This window comes from Antennarius striatus, chromosome 11, assembly GCF_040054535.1.
Source record: "Antennarius striatus isolate MH-2024 chromosome 11, ASM4005453v1, whole genome shotgun sequence".
NCBI lineage: Eukaryota > Metazoa > Chordata > Actinopteri > Lophiiformes > Antennariidae > Antennarius > Antennarius striatus.
In genome coordinates, this window is record NC_090786.1 from 8,659,142 (window position 1) to 8,680,539 (window position 21,398).

At 41.0% G+C, this 21,398-nt stretch overlaps 1 protein-coding gene across 11 annotated transcripts in view; it reads right to left on the minus strand.

Moving 5' to 3' along the window:
• Positions 1-21,398, minus strand: part of LOC137603639 (ankyrin-3-like) — a 107,499-nt gene that overhangs the window by 25,038 nt on the left and 61,063 nt on the right. For 3 of the 11 annotated variants that reach the window (XM_068327289.1, XM_068327291.1, XM_068327286.1), the window contains exons 11-28: positions 20,280-20,378; positions 19,981-20,079; positions 19,783-19,881; positions 19,506-19,703; positions 18,495-18,596; positions 16,117-16,215; positions 13,669-13,866; positions 13,419-13,517; positions 12,396-12,494; positions 12,123-12,221; positions 11,900-11,995; positions 10,648-10,720; positions 10,392-10,448; positions 6,477-6,600; positions 3,217-3,319; positions 1,998-2,107; positions 1,165-1,197; positions 86-310 (exon numbers count right to left, since the gene is read on the minus strand). In XM_068327289.1, coding sequence (XP_068183390.1) covers positions 86-310; positions 1,165-1,197; positions 1,998-2,107; positions 3,217-3,319; positions 6,477-6,600; positions 10,392-10,448; positions 10,648-10,720; positions 11,900-11,995; positions 12,123-12,221; positions 12,396-12,494; positions 13,419-13,517; positions 13,669-13,866; positions 16,117-16,215; positions 18,495-18,596; positions 19,506-19,703; positions 19,783-19,881; positions 19,981-20,079; positions 20,280-20,378 — 2,012 coding nt within the window. Of the gene's footprint in view, positions 1-85; positions 311-1,164; positions 1,198-1,997; positions 2,108-2,568; positions 2,620-3,216; positions 3,320-5,257; positions 5,270-6,476; positions 6,601-10,391; positions 10,449-10,647; positions 10,721-11,899; positions 11,996-12,122; positions 12,222-12,395; positions 12,495-13,418; positions 13,518-13,668; positions 13,867-16,116; positions 16,216-18,494; positions 18,597-19,505; positions 19,704-19,782; positions 19,882-19,980; positions 20,080-20,279; positions 20,379-21,398 lie in introns of all 11 variants that reach the window. The other 8 variants (XM_068327285.1, XM_068327288.1, XM_068327293.1 and 5 more) reach the window with 8 other exon arrangements.

Below are 21,398 nucleotides of genomic sequence, written 5' to 3' on the forward strand. Positions count from 1 at the left end.
AATAAAATGTAGTGTAAGGAAATGGAGTTATGACACATTTATTTTCTAGAAATGTCCACTCAACACGAGAAAGCGTCCATCATACCCAAGAAACTGGGCTCCAGCTGGGCCGACTTCTACCAGTCGGCTGACAAGCCCTTCTCCCTCCACCATGGGCGGGGGGTAGGCCAGTTTATGCTTTTTGGCCAGACGGCAGGTGATACGTGTAGGTGCTGTGCACTTCCTGGGAGGAATGATGATGCGCATCCCATTATGGCGGCTGCCTCTCATTGAACCACCTCGGGCGTCCACCATGAAGCTGACCAAGAACCTTTGAGATGAACAGCAACGTTAAACAGGAAGAAAGAAATGGAAATACACAAATACAGATAAGCAGAGGCCAAACCACAAACACAAGTGAGGAGGACGATTCCCATGCTGTGATCACCGCACACCCAAAAGAAAGGAAGGAACAAAAATATAGAAAGGTAGAATGTAGGAAGGAAAAAAGAGCTTTGAGTTCTGAGAGTTGGCAGATTTCACCTTCGCCTGCCTCAATTTAGAACATTAAACACGGCCTGAAACTAAACAGGGTGCTGATGAAGTTGAATAAAGTTTAGTTTCCAGTTTTGAGGATGAAGGTGAGACTATTGCCAAGGTTTCAGTTTCTCAAAGGCAGCATTCAGTCATCAAATACTGAACAGATGTTTCACCAAGATAGGGATAATGTAGTTTGAGTATGATGTGTCTCCATGTTTTGGCATCCCATGGTTGGAATTATGAACACATGTTAAGAGTGAATATGTAGGAATAGGTTTTCTGAGCAATCCTTGTGCCGTGAGCCAAAGATGGCTCTTCTTTGCAAAACAAATGTTTTCATGTACCGCACAGCTGGGGTTTTTTTTCTCTACTGTGTGTTGTAAATAAGCCTGCAATAGTTTAACATTATGTGCACTGTGAAAGAGAGAGAAAGTACAATAAATGACAAACTTCCAAACACATCGACTACACACTTCGAATATCTAGTCAATGCAAAAGAAACACCAGAAAACACGGATGAGATGGGCACAAAAAGAGAAAGTCTAAGAAGAGAAAAGAGTGATGAGCTGAAAGGGGAGACAGAAGTGGAGGAGTGGGTGACATCACTGCGGCATCATGGGTGAAAGCAGCAAACTCAGTCATCACCTGGAGTCATACTGAGGGAGCGGGGAGGAGAAGCTGCAAAATAAACACATGGAGGAAAATGCAGGAGGCACCCCCCCAGAACCTAGTTTTAGTATCAGGGTATAAAAGTCACTGTTGGGATCTGTAATAAATATTGAAAGAGAGACTTAAAACTGTGAGGATGGTAAACCAAGGGAAACAGAAAGCGCAAGACATGAAATAAACACATTTGCTGTAACGGTGAGTCAAAAATAGGAATTAAGAATCACAACCTATTAAGAATCACATGGCAGAAATGAGCGGAAAGGAAAGATGCATTAAGTCCTGTGCTAAAACAGCACTGCTCAACTTGGAGCAACAGATCATGACATTGTAGAACATCATATATTCATTACATGTGAATAATGAGAAGGAAGTCTTATCAGTTTAGTAAAATGAGTCACAAGGCAGTGCTTCATTTCTGCAATTTTATCAAAAGAGCATGTCAGGGAATGTGGTGGAGGGGGGAGGTAATTTCTGGACATCTCTGCGCTTATGGTGTGACATGAGAGTCATGGACAATGAACTGTGTATTACTGCTCTGCTGCAGCGTCATGTGTACCGTATGAACACTGCAGAAATCCCACAGCTCTGCACCTTGTCTGCATCAGTGCTGTAAGGTTTGCTGAATATTGCCTCTTAGTGGGAGGATAAAAACGACACAGCGGTTGTGTGTGTTAAGTATATAAAGCCTGATTTCTGCAGTAGCTGGGTGGATGTACAAGCGGTTTTTGTGTCTGTATGGGTTGAGCTCGTCTATGTAGCTGGTACAATAAATGCCGACAGATCAGCTGAGACAGCGCAGCTGCTCTTACCCAGAGTGAATGGGACTGGACACGGTGTTGTGGCTGTGGTCCATGGTGTCTGGAGTCCAGCTGTAGCGCCGCATACACTCCGAGCTGTAATCTCTGGTCACAGCGAGGTGCTGAAAGAAGTGGAAACAAATAAAAACAGGAAGATGGAGGAGATGGAAAAAACATAATAGCAGAAAAACAGGGGGAAAAAATGATGGAAAACAAATAAAAAAAATGAACAAGAAAGAAGAATGTTAAAAGAATCTCCATCTGTTCTCCCTGCAGTCATTTGTAACATGGGGCAACAAGCCGTGAGCATTCAAACCATTATATGCACTTTCAGCACATTCTATACCAAAAGTAAAAATATACTTATTCAACACTAGAAAACAACTTTAATTTGTAATATTATGTACAGCACATGAAGACAGAATCATGGGAATTGAAAAAAGTAGTACGACAATGACCCTTAACTGAGCTCAGATGAGAATGACGCAGACCAACAACAGATACACAAAGACCAAAATAAGAGAACCTGCTACTGAAAAAATAAAAGTGAAGAATGAGCCAAACATCTACAAACACTTTATACCTTATTGAGTGGGTCAACCAAGTAGGAAATGTCTCTACAGACACTCTGAAGCTTATGGGAGGAAAGAGAATTCAGACGTCATGCTATGGAGGGACACTAGTGACCCAGACAAGTGTGTTTACGACGCTTAGTTTCACCGCAGGATGGCATTTCCCCCCACAGAAAACGATTTAGGTAGGGAATTCACACAGGCTATGCAGATTTAATCAGATATGTAATCGAATATTCATTTCAATGTACTTCCAATAATGAGTCTTTGTTTCTTTCGTTGAAAATTGATTGTAATTTTGTTCTGACCACCAGAACAATATTTCATACCATACAATAGCACAGAAGAGGCTCCAGAAAGTAAAGTAAAATCAAGGTCAAGTATCAAGGTGCTATACTCTTACCCTCAGCACTTTGGCAAAAACAAGCTTCACATCATTACTGCCTTTGTTCTGACCTTTGATCGAGATGAGTAAAAATATACTGATCCTTGCATTAACTGCAAGTGTCCCAGTTTTCCCTGGGCCACTGATAGAAAGATAGGAAGTAAGGAAAAACCAGAGGCTGAGAAAGAGAAAGGTTTAGGTACGTATATGAAAGGGAAAAGGAAAGAAGACTAAAAGAGCAAATATAACGAGGAAGGTAAATAATGGATCCTACCGTGTCCTTTGTTGGGGCCAGTATCTCTTCGATCATCATACTGTCTCGTGCGAAGGAGCTCCGATTGAGTGTATTGGACCTGTCCGAACTGAAGGAGCGGAGGCTACATGTTACCACGCAACCCAGTGCCGCGGGCAACAACAAGTGACGGGAGCAGGGAAACACAACATAAAACAAAAAAGCAAGGAATCCATTACTACATGCAACTTCCAGGGAACCTTTTTCTTGTTTGTTTGTTTTGTACTTCATGGACAGAAAGAGTCTACAAGTTACATTTTGGAAAATAGAGAGAGGTGGAAGAGTAGAAATCAGATACTGAAGGAAGTTATTCAGAGGTGGACATGAGAGTGATGTCAGTTTGTTTGCAGCAAGAGAAAAATTTGTACAACTCTTATGAATGTTTCTAAAAAAAAAAGTTGTAGATCATATGTATCGGTGGAACTAAGTGTGTTTTGATGATATGCAAAAGTGTTTCAGGTGTCGACTGCAGCTCAAAGACTGCCCTATAATGATTAGGAGCTAACCCAGACTTGTTTCAGAAACAACAAGATGGTCGTTTTGATCCAACTCCCTGCGTTTCGCTTTACTGCTGTGTGTTGTGACATGTGGCTTTTCGTAGCCATACAGACTAAAAGCAGAGTCGTACATTCTTTTTAGGGCTGTTTTTCTTATCGCGTAGCTTTTGCTGCAAGATTAGATTAGTGCAGAGCAGCTAAAATGTCTTTGAGAACGCAGTCGCGTAAAATAGAAACAATTATGTGAATATTAACAACATAATTAGCGTGTGTTTGAGCGCTATTATGGGTTCACTGAAAGATATCACAATTCTGGTGATAAAAGCTGATGTCCCTTATTGTGTCCAAATGCATTACTGTATGTGATGCATCTTGATTGTGGGTGAGGAGAGGGGGAGAATGGGGGAGAAAATGCAGAGCTCAGCATGTTTGAGTGGTCACACAATTTGAGCACAGAGAGAAGCCCTTTATTCGGTACAGCCTGCCAACCCCACCATCGAAGTTACCAAGCAACTCTGTACGGTCTGAATAGACATGCTGGCGCTGTGCTATGACCGACCCCCCCCCCCCCCCCACAAGCTGGACTCTGTTTGTATTTCACAGCTTCCTGCTTCCTGCTCTTTTCTGGTCTGTCCATCCTCCTCTCCTCCCTTGTCGTCTGTGCTTTTCTATTCCTTCTTTGTGTCATCCATTTCTGCAAGACCTTCTTCAAGGCAAGCAAAGACGTAATTAAGAAATACCGTGACTCAACTGTCTCTTGTTGCTTCTTTTTCAACTCCAATCATTTTACTTCCCTAACTGGAATTTACTTCCTGTTGTTTGAACTTTTTCTCTGTCTCAAATAATTGTATGTTTGACAATAACTTTTAGGGAGCTATCTTTGTACAATCAAAGATTCAGTTTTGCAGTAATTGTGTGTTCGTGTCGGTTGTGTGTATATGTAAGTTTGAGCAAGTGTCTATATTTGAGGCAATCTCTATTCAAGAACTGAGTTTACTATGATTTCATATCCAAACACATTCTAAATAATGCTGGGACATCTCCGATTCCTAACAAGATAATAGTGTGGGTAAGGTGAATAGATGATGAATTTAGTTGTATGGTTGGTCCCTGGAAGTTACACTCAGCGGTGCTGATCCACTTTAAAAAAGTTCCAACCTTCCACACAATTCAGATGGAATAAAAGTCAGCAATTAAAAAGAAAAATGAGTGCCTCTTTATTTCTCATTTCTCGCATGGTTGCTTCTCTTCTACTCCAGCATAAAAATGACATACATTTACACGTGCAATGAATGAGTGAACTTCTTAGTTGGATGAGGAAAATATAATGACTTGTGATCAGTAAGGAGTAAAACACGTCACAGCAGAGAAATGACATACTGTATGCTACCGGAAAAAGCAGAAACACTGGATGACACTAACGCACAATGCATGAGTCATGGTTTGAGTTAGCGGCTTTATGGGTGCAAGGTTGGCATTAAACGTAGGGGTACCATTCACAGCTAATGTTGCTACTCTTTGCTTACCTGATTCTAGGGCTAGAATGAAGGACAGGGTGCAAGAAAACAAGGAAGAGAGCAGAACACAAGAGTGAAAAGCAAAGCATTTGAAAGCTACATCTAGAGATGTGACACCAGTGCAGTGCTTTTGTATGGTTGTGTTCTGGGACTAGGCAGAGGTGTTTATAGGCAATTTTAGTATTTATGCCTGTATATATACGCAGCCTAGCCAAAAAAAAGAGAGCAATGTTGATACAGGAAAGCAAGGAAAAAGAAAGAACATCTCGAGCATCACACATTCTTTGAGCAATAAAACACAGTATATCAGATCAGTATGGTTTTTTGTTTCATATACAAAGAGGAGCATCATTTCAATGAGAACAGTTTGTAACTCTATTTGGCAATTTAAACACATTAAGATAACTTAATATCTAATATACAGTATTATGCTGTAGTAACAGCTGACTGAGCACTGATAATTCAAAGCCTCAAATGTTTGTCACTGGCCTGTTTATTTTCTTATTATCACTGTTGTTTTAAGCCTCTGTCAAAATTCTTTCCAGCATCAACCCATCAGGCTCAACAGACAAGGTTGCATGGATTGAATTGTTCCATTTAAAAGAAAAACACAAAAAAAACTTTTTCCACAATTTGTTGTGGCTGGCAGATGTAAGCAGCTTCCTGTCACGGTTAGTGTGTTGTTTTTATCAAACCGACCATCACAGAGCATCTGCCATCTGTTAACGTGGCCACAATGCACTCCACACAACACTTGTCTGGTGTGCCAATGTGAGTGTTAGCTGGAACCTGCCAGTTTTCCACCACACACTTTGTCCACTAGTGTTTGAAACTCTTGTTATTAGGTCTTGTTCCAAATCCTGATTTGCGGCTGTTCACTGAGAAGACATCAAAGGTCAAAGATATGGTTTATATTGCCTGTGAGGACCATTTGTAAGGGGTTTGAATGAGGATACTCAATACGCTGAATCATTATGTCAGGTGGAATCACTAAATGGCAACTCTCCAGCTGCTTTCTCTGGCAATTTCCTAGATAAAGTTTGTGCGTTAGAGCAGATGTTTATGATCTAACCTGATTCAATTCATCCCCCCCCCGAATGTCAAATAAAATCATACGTGTCTGCATCAATAGCAAATGTCACGCACTTCCGCTGTAGTTGGAGCAAATGGTTGACGGCATTGCACCACTACACATCAATATCATCTAATATTTAATGAAGGTGCGTACCTGGCTGAACGAGCTCCTATGCTGAAACCCATGTACCCCTCTTGAGGGAGAGAGTCATCCCCCAGCTCCTTGAGGTCCTGAGGCCGCAGGTATTTGTCAGTGTCCCCCGTCATCGCATCCTCACCTGGTGAGGGGTAAAGGAAGACAACAAAATCTCAACATTTAATCCGGGAAAGAGCTGTGATGCAGGATCCTGTGAAAAAAGAAGCTCTCACTGCCACCATCAGCTGTACCACATGAGGCCTCAGATCATTCATCAGCACCACTTTGCCTTATGCCTCACTGTAACTGCATCGCCCCCTGCAACTTTTCTTTCCATCTATTCAAGCTGACTGTAGCACCAAACCAACAGGAAAACACATTAGAACCAACACAGTTGTCGTTTAAGAGTGTCATAATATTAGACAATAATCAGAGGCTCCCAAGGGCCACTTTGCGGTATTCCTGTGTTGTAAAACCAAATGCAACACACTCAGAGATGGAGCGCAGCGCAGCACAGGGTGAACTGTCACCAGCACAGCAAGCATACAATAAGTGGAAAGCGTACAACCGCACCTCGATCAGCGGACCGGTGGACGATGACACGCCGGTCAATGTAGCCTGCGGAGCGGCTGCTGTGTTTCCCCTTCTCCCTCATGTCCGACTCTGTCCTGCCTGCAACACTCCGCTCTTTCACCGCAGCCCCTCCCCCCTACCTTCAATACTGCCGCACTCCGATCAGACACCAGCACCAGTGTCAAGTTAAAAGACGATAAAAGTAGGAGTTTCCGGTGTCGGATTTCAAAATAAAACCTACTGTGAAAGCCTTTGTTTTCCTCATACGTCACCTCCCACAATACAAACATACAGTACTCCACAACGCTGTTGGAACCACGTGACCACTTGACTCCACCCCTTCCCAAAAGCCATATGGTCTCGGTAGACAGCCAATTAACCACTTTAATGTTTAAATAATGAGCTTTATTTGCTCATTGTAGCTTCCAACCAGAACCACTCTTACAGTGGTATAACTTTACAGTTTTTCTGCATACATGCGTTCCTCCGAAGGAATCTCCGCTTATTTCAAAATATTCTCTAATGTTTTAATGTCCTTAAATATTATTATTATTATTATTATTATTATTATTATTATTAATAATAATAATAATAATAATAATAATAGTCAATTACTGGATCATAATAGACTATTTTTTATTTGTCTAAAACAATACTGTGAACATTTATTACAGGTCCTGAACAAACACGATGACCTTAATTGTTGAAAGAGGCCGCCCCTATTCATTCAGAAAGGTGGTTGCATGAACGTTCAGTCACGATGTTTCCATTCACCTTCGTTTTAAAGCAAAGTGGTTGGACTATAGGAGACGCTGCGTAACTAGTCATTTCATGAGGCGTTTATTCTGATGGTATAAAAGATTCCTAATTTTCTTTTTCTTTTTTTAAATGTCTAACGATAAAAACCTGGAGAAGAGTCATCTCTCAGCTGTAATCATGAATCACCATCCCATTTAAGTTAAATAAAACCCACGGGAAAAGGCCATATACGTACCTAACCACATATAATTTGAGCTGTTTTATGCTTTCTTCCTCTCTGCCACAACAAAACTCAAAACTGATTTGCGCATTTTATATGAGCCAGTAGTAACAAAACAGAAAACGAAAAATAACTTCATTTTATGTAACATCTCACAACATATAATAAAGTACCAAAACCTCTAAACACAAACCATCACCCCTTACCTTTTCCTAAAGAAGCCATATTGCACGGCGGTTCTTAAGTTTTGTGTTCCTAAAGCTCCACTAGAAGTTGTTTACCGGATGAAAATTAAATGCAGTCTAAAACGGTCCAGCCAGAACTTCTGGTGCCCGTGGAAAATGTTGCCTTCATCGCCCCACACGCTGAACTCCACTCAAACATGCGCTTCTTCTGCCTGGTGCGCGCATCTCTGACGCCCTTCTCTCCGGAAAGAAACAAAACTACAACATTGAGACTTCGAGGCTACTTGCTCTAACAGTACCAGTCACGTTAATATCGACGACCACACCGGGGTTAATTCTACAGCAAGCCGCTCAAAAAAAAAAAAAAAAAAAACCCCAACAACAACTCATTTCCTCGGATTTAGAGACAGAAAGGCTCGGTGCGTCCGTGGCTCAGCCGCATCCAACAGCCAACTCTCGCTGAGGGGAATCATCAGGGGCCGAACTCAAGTGTTTTATTGTAGTCAGCTGACAGGTAGTCGGAGCAACTGCACAGGAACCACAGTGGAGGGGACAGCGACGACACAAGAGAGCCCTAACAGAACACCCATTCAGCCACAAATACCTTGGTGGTGTCCGTTACAAATGGAGTTTGGCTGCATGTCAAACAATGAGTGGAGCAAAAAAAAAAATTTTAAATAAATAAAATGACGGAACAACCGTACCAGGCATCACTTTCCCGTTTAAAGAAAGCTTGAGCAACAATTTCTCCAAGATCAACCTCCTACATATAATGCGCAATTTATAAAACTTGCACAAGAATAAGCTGAACAAATATGCAAGACGTGTTTCTACAGCTGAGAACACCAACTACAACTACAGAGCACAACAAGGAGTTAAGTTGTTCTTTAGTAGAAAGCAGGAGGTGAGCATGCGATTGGACAGGCAGGACACACACGGATATAGAACAAGAGTGACCCATGCGCCCACTCCAACCTGGAGCTTAATAGGATTGATTTCAATTAAGGGCAACACAAACAGACAAGTAACATCACTCTGGTGCTGTGACAAAATGACTACGAAGTACAATAATGATGCATTATGCACATTATAGACACTTTATGGAGAATGACATGGATTACTGTGAATGCAAATGTGAATACAGGTACAGAAAACAACACACACAAAAACACCCATTATCACCTGATATGTGTGTGCTTAGCTTGTGAAGTCTAGCTGTATCGCCTGACACACACACACACACACACACGCACGCACACACAGACCTCCTCGATTGTCCCCTAAGCAACAACCTGTGGACAAGCTCATCAATTTTGCAGGCCTGTATTCTGCGTGGTTCCAAAACAAAGAACAGAAGACTGACGTGGGCAATGTAAAACGATGTGACTTGTGCCATTAACTTGGCTGCGGTGTTTGGATTTGCGGAGCTACAGCAGCTATTTTCCTGCCAGATCTGATGTTAGTAAAGTCTGTAATTTATTGAGGTCAATTCAGTATAACAATCTTTATTTAAGTGCATGTAGGTCTCTTGTTAGCCAAACCATCTGAATGATGAAACATTTTCAATTTCTCACAGTATCTCACTCAAAGGCATGACAGGCTTGATGTTACTTTGCAGTCTTAGATCAGGAGAATGGTGCAGAATGAGACTTGTAGTGTGAGAGTAGTTAAAAATAACAAATGTTCTCCTAAGATGCTCTGAAAATAACATCAGCAATGTCAGGTTGTGAGCAGAAACAGGACACTCCAAGCTCACTGAGAAGGAAGCAAGACTCAAGGCTAAAAGAGTGGAATAGGTTTCTGTTTGGCAATACATATCTTAGATGAAATAGAAAAGATTTACATTTTACTTTTTGTCTGTAAATGGTGGATAGACTTGTTCATGTAATAAAAGTTACAGAAAATTATATATGATCCTCCTGACCTTCTTACTAGCTTTTAATGATTTACCAATAGCACCATATATTTCTTATGCTCTGTGTTTTACCCTGCTTAAACAGCAACAAAATAGCACATAAGCAAGTGGGCTCACCGCTGATTAAGTGTTTTATGATTTTGTCTGAATAATTCCTATAATTTCACTCTGAAAATGGACAGAAAAGTAGTACTGCAGAAAGCTTGATGGTTAGCTCTTCAGTAAGTGTGTTAAAGGAAAGCAAACACACACCACAGCAGAGGTTAACTAATGACAAATACCTTCATCAACATCTGAAAAAGACTCCTCATTGAGAATTTCTGGCACATTGGCCCGGACTGTCGGATTTGGACATACATAGAGTGAACACGTACGTTAAAAAGAATGTCAACACATCACACATGGTCACCAGTGAATGGAACTCATGCAGTACAGTGATATTTCTATTAAATAAAGCCACAGCAGCAAAGCGTGAATTAACTTAAGGGTAGTACTAAATGATGTGGATGAGGAGAAATTGCATTAGTCATTACATACCTTCATCGTCTGACATGTCGAGGTACTCATTCATAGTCTCCGGTACGTTGATTTTGTGTTTTTCTGAAGCACTCTGTAGGTGTGAAAGTATAACACTGAAGATCACAAATGATGATATAAACCAGTTTGAAAAGTCAACATGGGCAGAAATTTAATAAAAATATTATAATTTCAGTAATAAGATTTGAAACTATCACTTGAGTTCATGCAATAAAGGAGTTGATAGAAGAACTGACTTGTCTGCTGTATTTTCATAGATGGTGTTCTCTGAAATTTAATTTAAATGCTTCCTCAAATTGTTAAAGTATCCATTATTGATGAAAGATTTCTACTGGCTCATTGCTGATACTGTGAAAACTTTACAGTAGATTTCAATGTAGGACAAAGTATACAGAAGTGAAGCGATGTTATTATTTGCTACAAGAATATCAAGCAGTCTATTTGGAGGACTGAACATTATAAAAGTGTTTAATTATTTTAAACTAAGTAAATATATCGAGACATCTGTATTCAGCTAATGACAAGTTCACTGTTTACATTCCAGGGACAGTGTGGCCTTCACATCACATATGTTGCCTAATATGGATGTTAAGCTGAATCCTAGGCATGGCCCCTGTCACAGCTAGAAGTGATGACACTGTATGGTTGAAGGCCTTCTCACTCCACATGATAAGCTGTAGATGAAACATCAGTAGAGACACACAACAGCAAGCAACAAAGAACTCTGCATGTCGGGTGATCCGTCACACAAAGGCGTAGGGAAATAACCTTGATCTCTACTTTACCTCATTTATAACTGATACAATTTGTTGCTGATCCTGCAGGATCCTCAGTGACCTCCCCACTCATCTATTCACTCACTGTCACCATCACACTCACACACCTTTCACCTCTTTGTCATTCCTACACTGACATCATTCTCTCTCTCTCCCTCGTTCTTCCAAACACGTGTGGCTCAGATCTCTATTAGTGACCTGAGCTATTTGAGGAGGGACCTTAAGCACCAGCTTAAGTCCTCTGCCTCTCTTAATCTGGATAACTTCACACATGTGACACAGCAAGATTCACTGCACAATTCATGCAACAGACTCAAATTGTTCGGTATAGTGCTCAATTAATTAATAAACACCTCCACCAAAGAGGTTATAGGATATGTTTTCCTAACCTTACAATATTTACTATACTGCCATTATGTACAAATGTGAGTACATTTAAACTTGACCTAAATATTAACAGAGGAACAGCGTCTCACCATGGTCGTAAGATTTTCATCTGTCATGGGCCTCAGAGTGTCCACCACAGAGATGTACCCAAGGCGACTGGCGATGGATAGGGCCGTGTTCCCATTCTAATCAGCAGAAGATCAACAGGAAATTGTGCACAGTTGGAGAAAAAACCAAAAGGAGTCAGTTTCCCAACAAGCTTCAGTGAGCGAGTCTGTGCATATGTGTGTGTCAGTGTGTTTGTGCACTGACCACAGTGAGCTCGTTGGCTGAGGCCCCATGCTGAAGCATCAGGTTGATGACGTGAGTGTGTCCCTGCTGAGCCGCCTGGTGAAGGGGTGTGTATCCATTCTAGACAGAGACACACAAACACAGTAATGGAAACTATTATTATTATTATTAGATATAAATAAGTGTGTGTGTGTGTGTGTGTGTGTGTGTGTGTGTGTGTGTGTGTGTGTGTGTGTGTGTGTGTGTGTGTGCGTGTGTGTGCGAGTGTGTGCGAGTGTGTGCATGTTTTTCTACCTTGGTTTTGCTATTAAATCTTGCATGGTTCTGGAGCAGGAAGTTTGCCATCTTTGCGTTGCCGTAGTGACAGGCAACATGCAGTGGAGTGTAACCCATCTGTAAGAAGAGAAGGAGACAGAGGTAGAGACATGAGGACGTGATCAAGTTAAGTTAAGTTAAAATACAGTTACATGCGGAATCCTGTTCCAGAAATGGATGTCTAGTGAAAGTCCACTTCCACTTGTTTGTAAGGCCAGGCCGCAGTTTAATATCATGTATAAATTACACTGTAAGTCACAACTCTCCCATGTGACCAGTTTTAATTTCCTGCAGTAATTGTCAGGGGGAGGTCACATCAACCCAACAGTACAGTGACACCTTCATTTTGCAGCTGTCTTTACTACTCTCCCTGTACCTGTCATTGATGCTGCTGTTATGCACAGTTCCCCAACTTCAACAGTCTTGCAGCCTCATGTGTCTCGGCAGAGTCATCAGCCACCACCACCTCTGGTGTTTGACCTCAATAGGGGGATTTGATTTGCTACTACTCAGGGCAGATCTCCTTTGATTTCAACCTTCCTGAAGCATGTAAGCGCCAAAGACTTTCTAACTAATTATCACATTTCTGCTGCGATGATCTTCTCCTACTTAGTAAACTATTATTGATTTAAACATAACTTCACTGAGGTGTGAGCACAGCACGCAATTATAATGGAGAAGATCAGCAAACAAGGAAGCCAATGTCAGTTCAGCAGAAGTACGCACCTGCACAAACACACACGCACGCACGCACACACACACACACACACGTTAACCTTGTGCTATTCCAACCTTCAGGGGTGTGAACGTGAGCAGCCTGCTACAGGGTCCGTTTGTGTTTAATCAGAGAATATACTGTACATTCTTGAGTATGTGGTGCATATACGCAGACTTCATTTTCAAATTTATTCTTTAATTACATGCTACCTGAGAAAATTCTAGACAAACATCTGTGTGTGTCTGTGTGTTTGTGTGTCTGTGTACTGTAGGAGAAAGCTGTACCTTTGTTTGTGAGTTGATATCCGCCCCGTGGTTTAGAAGGACTTCTGCTACATTGACCATGTCCTCCTGAGCTGCTAAGTGGAGTGGTGTGAGTCCACTCTGTAAATGTGTGAAGGACACACACACAAAGGCAGACATCAATTTGTTATGGTGGTAGCACATGACATCAAAACATGCTTCCTATCTTAGGGAGCAGGAAGTCGTTTTAAGGCCTTTTTGTTTTCCCATCTTTTTCTGCACGACTCTGTACCTTATTGCACACATTGACGTCAGTGTTCTTGGCCAGCAGCAGCGACACCAGGTCCACGCTGCCCTCCTGCGCTGCCAGGTGAATGGGGCTTATGCCTTGCCGCGTCACAGCATTGGTGTCAGCACCATACTCCAGTAGCGTGGTCCCAATATCCATTTGGTTCTTTTTGGCAGCAATGTGGAGCGGTGTATAGCCATTCTGAGGCAAAATGAAGACATGGGGGGGGGTTAAGAGGTGTGTTTGAGTGTTTCTGCTTCTTCTTCCTTTTTTATGAATCAAAATAGAATTTATTTCAGTCAAGATTATATACAATTTTCATTCAATTCAATACATTTTAGTATTTGCCTTAAAGGTTTGGTAGTTCTGATTTTTAAGTCAGTTTTTTGAACAATGCTACAATAATTATGGTGATAATAGATTCACTACAAAAAAAAAATCTCAATGTAGAAATGAAATAAAATAATCACTTTTGTGTCAACACCTAATCCACTGATGAGTGGATGACAACAAATTTACACTCAACTGTGACTCAAGAGATGAGATTTTAATAATCATTTCAGCTGACAGTCATGACAGTTGGAATGCCAGCAATATGTTGTCTGTCAAAGGAAGGATCCATTTATGCAGAAATGCTAATTTTATATTTATGAATAGAACACTGTGGTGTTTAGTGGTCCTTCTCTAAGTGCTTATGAATGAACATAAGCCCAAACACAAGGTTTCCCTCATTTGCTGATAGAGAATGAACAGGCAGCAAAGAACTAAAGAACAGAGAGGATCTGCAGGAGGATATAAGGCTAAATACAAGTCCTTGTTAGGAACCCTACTGTTTGAAGTGCTGGTGACCCTGTTCGGTTCTCTGAATAGCCTCAAGAGCCACAGACTGAAATCAGGTGATTTATTTTATTGAATTATAATAGGTAAAGCAACAAGGTATATTTCTGTGGTGTCTGCATCACTTAGGTGATTGTCAAATTTGCGATTCATAAAAACTCAAACTGAAAACTTAAATTGTCATCCTCCCTTGCATCAAATGTTCTTTCTGACATTATGTTACATGTATCTCAAAATCAGTATTTTAATAGATATGGCTCCTACACCATTACAAAAAACAGATTTTAATTATCTGACAACATCTCTAGACAACTTGGTCACACAGTGTCATTCCTTTTCAAAATCATTTAAACCAAGCAAACCATCATCATCAACACGCTGAATGAGATACTACTTAAAGTAGAAACTGAAAGACAGGGACACAGGGAGAAATGACCAAACATGTGAGAGAGAAGAAGGAGAATTGGAGGTATAAATAGAAACTGATACAAAGAAAGGTGTGAGCAAGCCACAGACAAAAAGGGAAGACAATGAGCAAAAGTAAGTCAATTTTACAAGCTTTGGATTGTAGGATGTCCGTTTAGAATGATGATCTTGCATGTCTTGCCTTGTTTTTAATAATCCTTCCATTTGGCTCATACGTCTGCTGTAGGTTTAACTGAATATCAAAGTCTAGCAGGAGGTAGCTTTGACCACATGTCTCTGGCCATGTGTGTTTGTGAGTGTGAGACATTTCTCTTGCTTTCCTACTTCTTTTCAGTGCAGTATTAAAAAATGTACAGCTCTGGAACAGCTGTCACTAAAGCAAACAGATGACAATTGCCTGCCAGCAAAAACATCTTGGCCGAGACACCAGTCTTCGTCAAAGCCTTTATCTGAAATGATTACATACAAAGAACTGTCCACCTGATGTATTTCTAGTGACACAATAAAAGACGCTGAATCCACCTTATCATGTACCTGAAAGACCTAAATGATGAGTCACTTAAAGAATGTTATGGATGATCAGCTGATGATGTTTGCTTAGCATCAGCTGTCTAACTTCGCCTTCCCTCTTCTCTTTTTTTACTTTCACCTGTGGGGTTGCTTATTTTTCTTTATAAATGTCCACTCTGCATCCTCACCGAAGTAGGTGTACTAATTCACTTCATTCCTTGACGATGAATATTTACTATAGCTTCATCTCTTGTGCTGCACAACTGGGGGTGTATGTGGGGTAATGATGATGCGCTGTTACACATGGCAAATTGGCTAAGGGCATCATTTCATATTGTATTGTCACGGCCTGTTTAATGTGAGGAATGATAACTCAATGCACACTTAAATTCCTTAGATATGTGTGTGTGTGTGTGTGTGTGTGTGTGTGTGTGTGTGTGTGTGTGTGTGTGTGTGTGTGTGTGTGTGTGTGCGTGTGCGTGTGTGTGTGCGTGTGTCTCCTTAGGACTGGATGACATGCAGATGATGACAGAATAATCGTCACAATTATGAGCGACTTAAGATTGAGATTTGACTCAAAACCATCCCTGACACAACATACAGAAGATTGATAATGAGACATCAATGAGGACACACACCAGTGAACTTCATATAATGAGTGCTTGTGTGTGTGGATACCTTGGCGGCAGCATGTGGGGAAGCTCCCTGATCCAGCAGCAGGAGTGCCACTCTCTGATTATCGTAGTGAGCAGCTACATGCAGTGGAGTTAGCCCGCTCTACAACACCCACCCATACACACACACACACACACACACACACACACGCCATTCATGCACACATACAAATACACACATGCAACACAACACCACGTTAGAAGATCCCTATAGACACATAAGAAGTAAGATGCGAGAACCACACCAGCACAAAGTAAGAACATAAAGAGACAAAGGGAGATGGACATCAAGTTAATGAAAGACAGTTAGGGACAACATCATGCAGACAAATAGAAGAAGAAATGACGACATCATCAAAAGAGAGAGAAGATTATGTAACTTTTGGCGTCTTAAATCCTGTCAAAATTGGGCAACATTTTCAACCAGTACAGTAACCCTTTAAAGCAGATACCTACCCTATAACATTATGGATTGTCAGGTGACCACGTTACCCACAGTGCAACTCAAGTACCATCAAATTCAATCTGAGATTTGAGCATGTCATGCTAACTGCAGGTAATGTAGCCTTATTTCACCAAACCTCAAGAAGAGGTAAGAAGAAATCTTATTTGTAACTTCATTGTAATTCTAGCTCCACCTAATTTTTACAATATAAAACTTGCGTCTTGACTTCATTTCCAACTGATGATGAGTCCAGTGACATCACTCATTTATGCAACTTACGTATTTTTTGCATATACAGTATCACCTGTCTAAGAAATGTAAAGAGACTTGAGCATATAAAAATCACTGGAACTCCCCTGCAAACTTTTTTGCAAATAAATGGGGAGGTAGATGGTTTCAGCACACAGCAGTGATGGGAATTAAATTTTGTTTAGCAGTAGCAGAAAGAGTAGCAGAGTTAGAGAGCAAGCGGCAGGGGCGGCAGGGGCGGCAGTGGCTCAGTGGTAGAGCGTGTGATAGATCATCCAATGATCTGAGATCGGCGGTTCAATTCCCCCTCCCGCCCAAAACACCTGGAAGTGAGCTGACAGTGGGAGTTGTCAGCTCACCTCTGGAGCACTGCCGAGGCGCCCTTGAGCAAGGCGCCATCCCCCTTACAAGTTGCTCATTTGGGGCGCACCAAGCAGGAACTGCCTGCCACTCTACCTCCTTTGCATGAGTACAGGCCCCCTGTGTTTGTGTGTGTGTGTGTGTGTGTTCAGGGCCTGTACACACTAACTAACATGCATGTGATTTGATCTGGACTAACTACAGTGTGCCACTAATTTCCCTTCGGGGATTACTCGAGTATATTAAATTTTAAAAAGCAAGATGTTATCGGGTTGGATAAGAAAAGGACAAAGACTGACCAAGAGTCGCCAGGACTGTCACCTTTACATCTCATATATTTTATAAACAGTTTGGAAAATATCTCTAGATTTCACATGTCTGTCCTGGACAATTTAGGTACCCATATTCTTTTATTTTGGAACAAATGTTTTTCTGGTTACAATGTGAAGAAACAAAAAAAAACTTTGTCTAAGAAAAGAAAATTAGTGCAATTAAGCTACAAAGAAGGCCAGAGTTTACTCTGTCTGTGAACTTAGTATTACAACGGGATTGATGTTATCATGACTTCCAGGCAGCACGGAAGCTTCATTATCATACCTGACAGCCATTATGTTAAAATGCTCTCAGATGGAGGTGCACACACACACACACACACACACACACACACACACACACACACACACACACACACACACACACACACACACACACACACACACACACACACACACACACACACACACACACAGACAGACAGACACACAGACACACACACACACACACACGCACGCACGCACGCACACACACACACACACACACACACACACACACACACACACACACACACACACACACACACACACACACACACACACACACACACACACACACACACACACACACACACACACACACACACACACACACACAGTGCCAGTAGGGCAGTGCTAAAAAGTGTGCTATATGTACAACTGTTTTGTGTGTGGAGTTTGAATGAGCGCTTTTCATTTATGAAATAAAGCAAAATTACAGAAAAAAATTGTTTGTTTGTTTTTTAAACAAGCCTTAGTTAGCTTTCCTGCACTAAATCTGCTGCTCCTCCATTCATCCGCCCCCATGTCCACCTGCCTTTTGATATATTTTACTGTTTTCTGTTGTCTGCTCCTACAGTCTTCATTTCCTCTACTCTGTGTAGGAATGTCTTCCGCAAAATGTATAAATTAATTTCTGCACCAGGCAGGAAAGTCTCTATGTAGACAGACTCAAGATTTCCCTCCCTTAAGTAAATAATGCATCACTCCCCTCCCTCTGATTTCAAGACATCCCACCTTTCCTGCAGCATCGGGTGCGGCTCTCTTCTGTAGCAAGAGACTGGCCACCTCCATCTTGCCGTACTTTGCTGCCACATGCAGGGGACTGAACCCTTTCTGCTAAAAAAATAAAAATCAAATATATCAAAACACAGTAAAATTAGAGGGAGAAATAAGAGAAAGTTTGATGGAAAGAGGAGAAGAAGGCAAGACAGTAGACCAAAATTTAAACAGGAAGTAAATACTTACATTAATTTCTTGAAGTCAGTCCTTTCTGACCTGAGATCAAAGCCTTCTTTATAAAACATAGTTTCTCATATAAGTGACAGAATTTGGGGAACCTGTCGCTCTGGAACATACTTTAACTTAGATCTTTCTATTCTAATTATAAAGTGATGGTTTCACAAATTGTGTCACGACCTGTATGTGTGCGTGACAAATTTAGTTTTAAAAACACATGTTCACATGATGTGATATGCTGAAAGATTCAACCACAGGCCCTTTTTTCTGATGTAGTTCAGATCTATAAATGTCTGTAGTGCAGTATGATCATTTCCATTTCTGTATGTATGTATGAGAAAATATTTTAAGACATTAGGTCAAATTTTCCTGAGGGAAATGGAAGTCCCAGTGATTCCCAATCTACGCTGTGAAACATGGAAGAGAAAAAGGAGCTAGGGAACAGGCACCAACACTTTACCCTTTGTTAATCAGTTCTACTACCAGAGGTCACCTTCAGAGAGAGCCCCTGGCAGCACATCACACACATGCATGTCTATTTCCATAAAGTCTACTCTGCATCTCCATTTGACCTTGATGCACACAATTAGCCATATATGAAGCTGTTACCACCAACATGTGACATTATCCATCCACAGCTGACTGCATCATCGATTTTTAATGATTCATGACACTGAAATAGTGAAGGTGCTTCACTTGCGTGGTTCTTAAGATTTGGATCGTTCCTTTTAGTTCTATGTGATGTCCTGCTAATGAAATTCTCTAAATTACATCCTCAAACAGACCAACCTTCGTAGAAGATGCGAGCGAGGCTCCGTTATCCAGCAGCATGGCAGCAACATCTTGGTGTCCTTCACGGGCAGCCAGGTGAAGTGGGGTGTAGCCTGAGGTGGTGGCAGCATTGGCAGAAGCGCCGCACTGCAGTAGCTGCTGGACGATGTCAACCTTCCCCAGTCGACTGGAGATGTGCAACGCTGTCTGATCGTCCTGTAGAGGAGGAAGGAGAAATATTATAATTTTCTTTCTTCCCAAGACATCGACCGATAATGAAGCTAAATCTTCTGACCTTAGATTTGGTGTCCACCTTGGCTCCATTTTTTAGGAGGTATCGGACTACGCCTGCCTGACCTGCTCTTGCTGCCATATGTAGAGCTGTTTCACCTCGCTGTAAGGCATACAGATGGAGTAGGAGATTTTCACATGCCCTGATGTGGGGATTGAACTCACAGAGACATACAGAGTCCATAAGACATCATCCACTCACCACGTTTGTGGTGTTGGGTGATGCTCCATGATGTGTCAATGAATGGACAATGTTCTCATGGCCCATGAAGGCTGCTACATGGATGGGTGTTAGGCCAGACTGTAGAGAAATAGAAAACTTGATCATTACCATGCACATGCTGCATTTGAGTTCACACAGAGATAAGTACAAATGTATGAAATGCATCAGTTTGGAAAAATTGAAAATATTGTTTAAGTACAGTTTAAAGAATCAAATTGTGGTACCAAAAATCACAAGGTAGAGTTCAGTAAAAAAAAATAGTGAATGTGACTCAGTACCTCTGTGACTGCCTGGATAGACGCTCCATGTTTAAGCAACAGCTCCATCACTTTAACTCTGTTCTTCTTACAGGCAATGTGAAGCGGAGTGAAACCATTCTAAACACAGACAAGTGAAAAACTGTTGGTGTAAAGTCTGTACTTTAGTAAAGGGAGGATAGATTGTGTGGCTGCCTGTTTTCTGCTGAAGGGGAAGCAAATGTTACTCCAGGAATAGAATAGGTGGTGCACAAAAAATTAAACAGTTAACCTCAAGAGTGAAAAGAAACTTTTAATCTATACAGTAATTCTCCTTCCAGATCACGATTCTTAACATCATACATTGTTTAATATCATTCACAATTATTTCCTCTTTTTGGTCTTATGGATCTCTTGTTGTATGTTTTAGCTGTCGTTACGACCTATTCTCCTTTAGAACAATGATGTCACATTTACTGGCTCATTTTATGTCCACCTATACTTGATACAAGCTCCCCCATAGGTGAGACTTACATGCTTCAGGGATTAAAATAGTTAAATCTTTGCACATTCAAGTACTTATTAAGTTATCCTTTAAGAGCAGAATCTCTTTTCAAAAATCTTTTGCAAGAGATGCTGAATGCTTGATGAAAAATATTCATCAACTGAGATAGTATTTCACAAGAAGTCCTATCAGTGTAGTATATTGTTTCATATGATCTTTATAGTCTTGTATAATTAATTCTCTATGATCTGCTTATGATTTGATACAGATCTTCTTTTTGAAAGGGACTCTTGATTTCAGTGAGGCACTTGTGCTGAAACTACAAAGTAGTCAGTACCCTGTAAAGCCAGTGTTACCAAACCAAAATAATTTCAAAATACTTTGATCCACATAGGAAACCAATTTTGTAAAGTACTGGAGCATCGTTAACTGTTGTTTCGATGCATCCAATTAGTATTATGATGTTGCATTGTTAAAAAAAGTGAAAAAATGAACAAAAAGCTGTCACCACACACAGAACAATATTTTTTCAACTGTTTTTGCCCAAGATCTACCCTTATACATGACCGTCAAAAGCCATTGGCAAATTTTAAATCTCAGATGTCCTGCAGACAAACAGACACAACATAAATCTGTGATCACACTACACCTCCTCC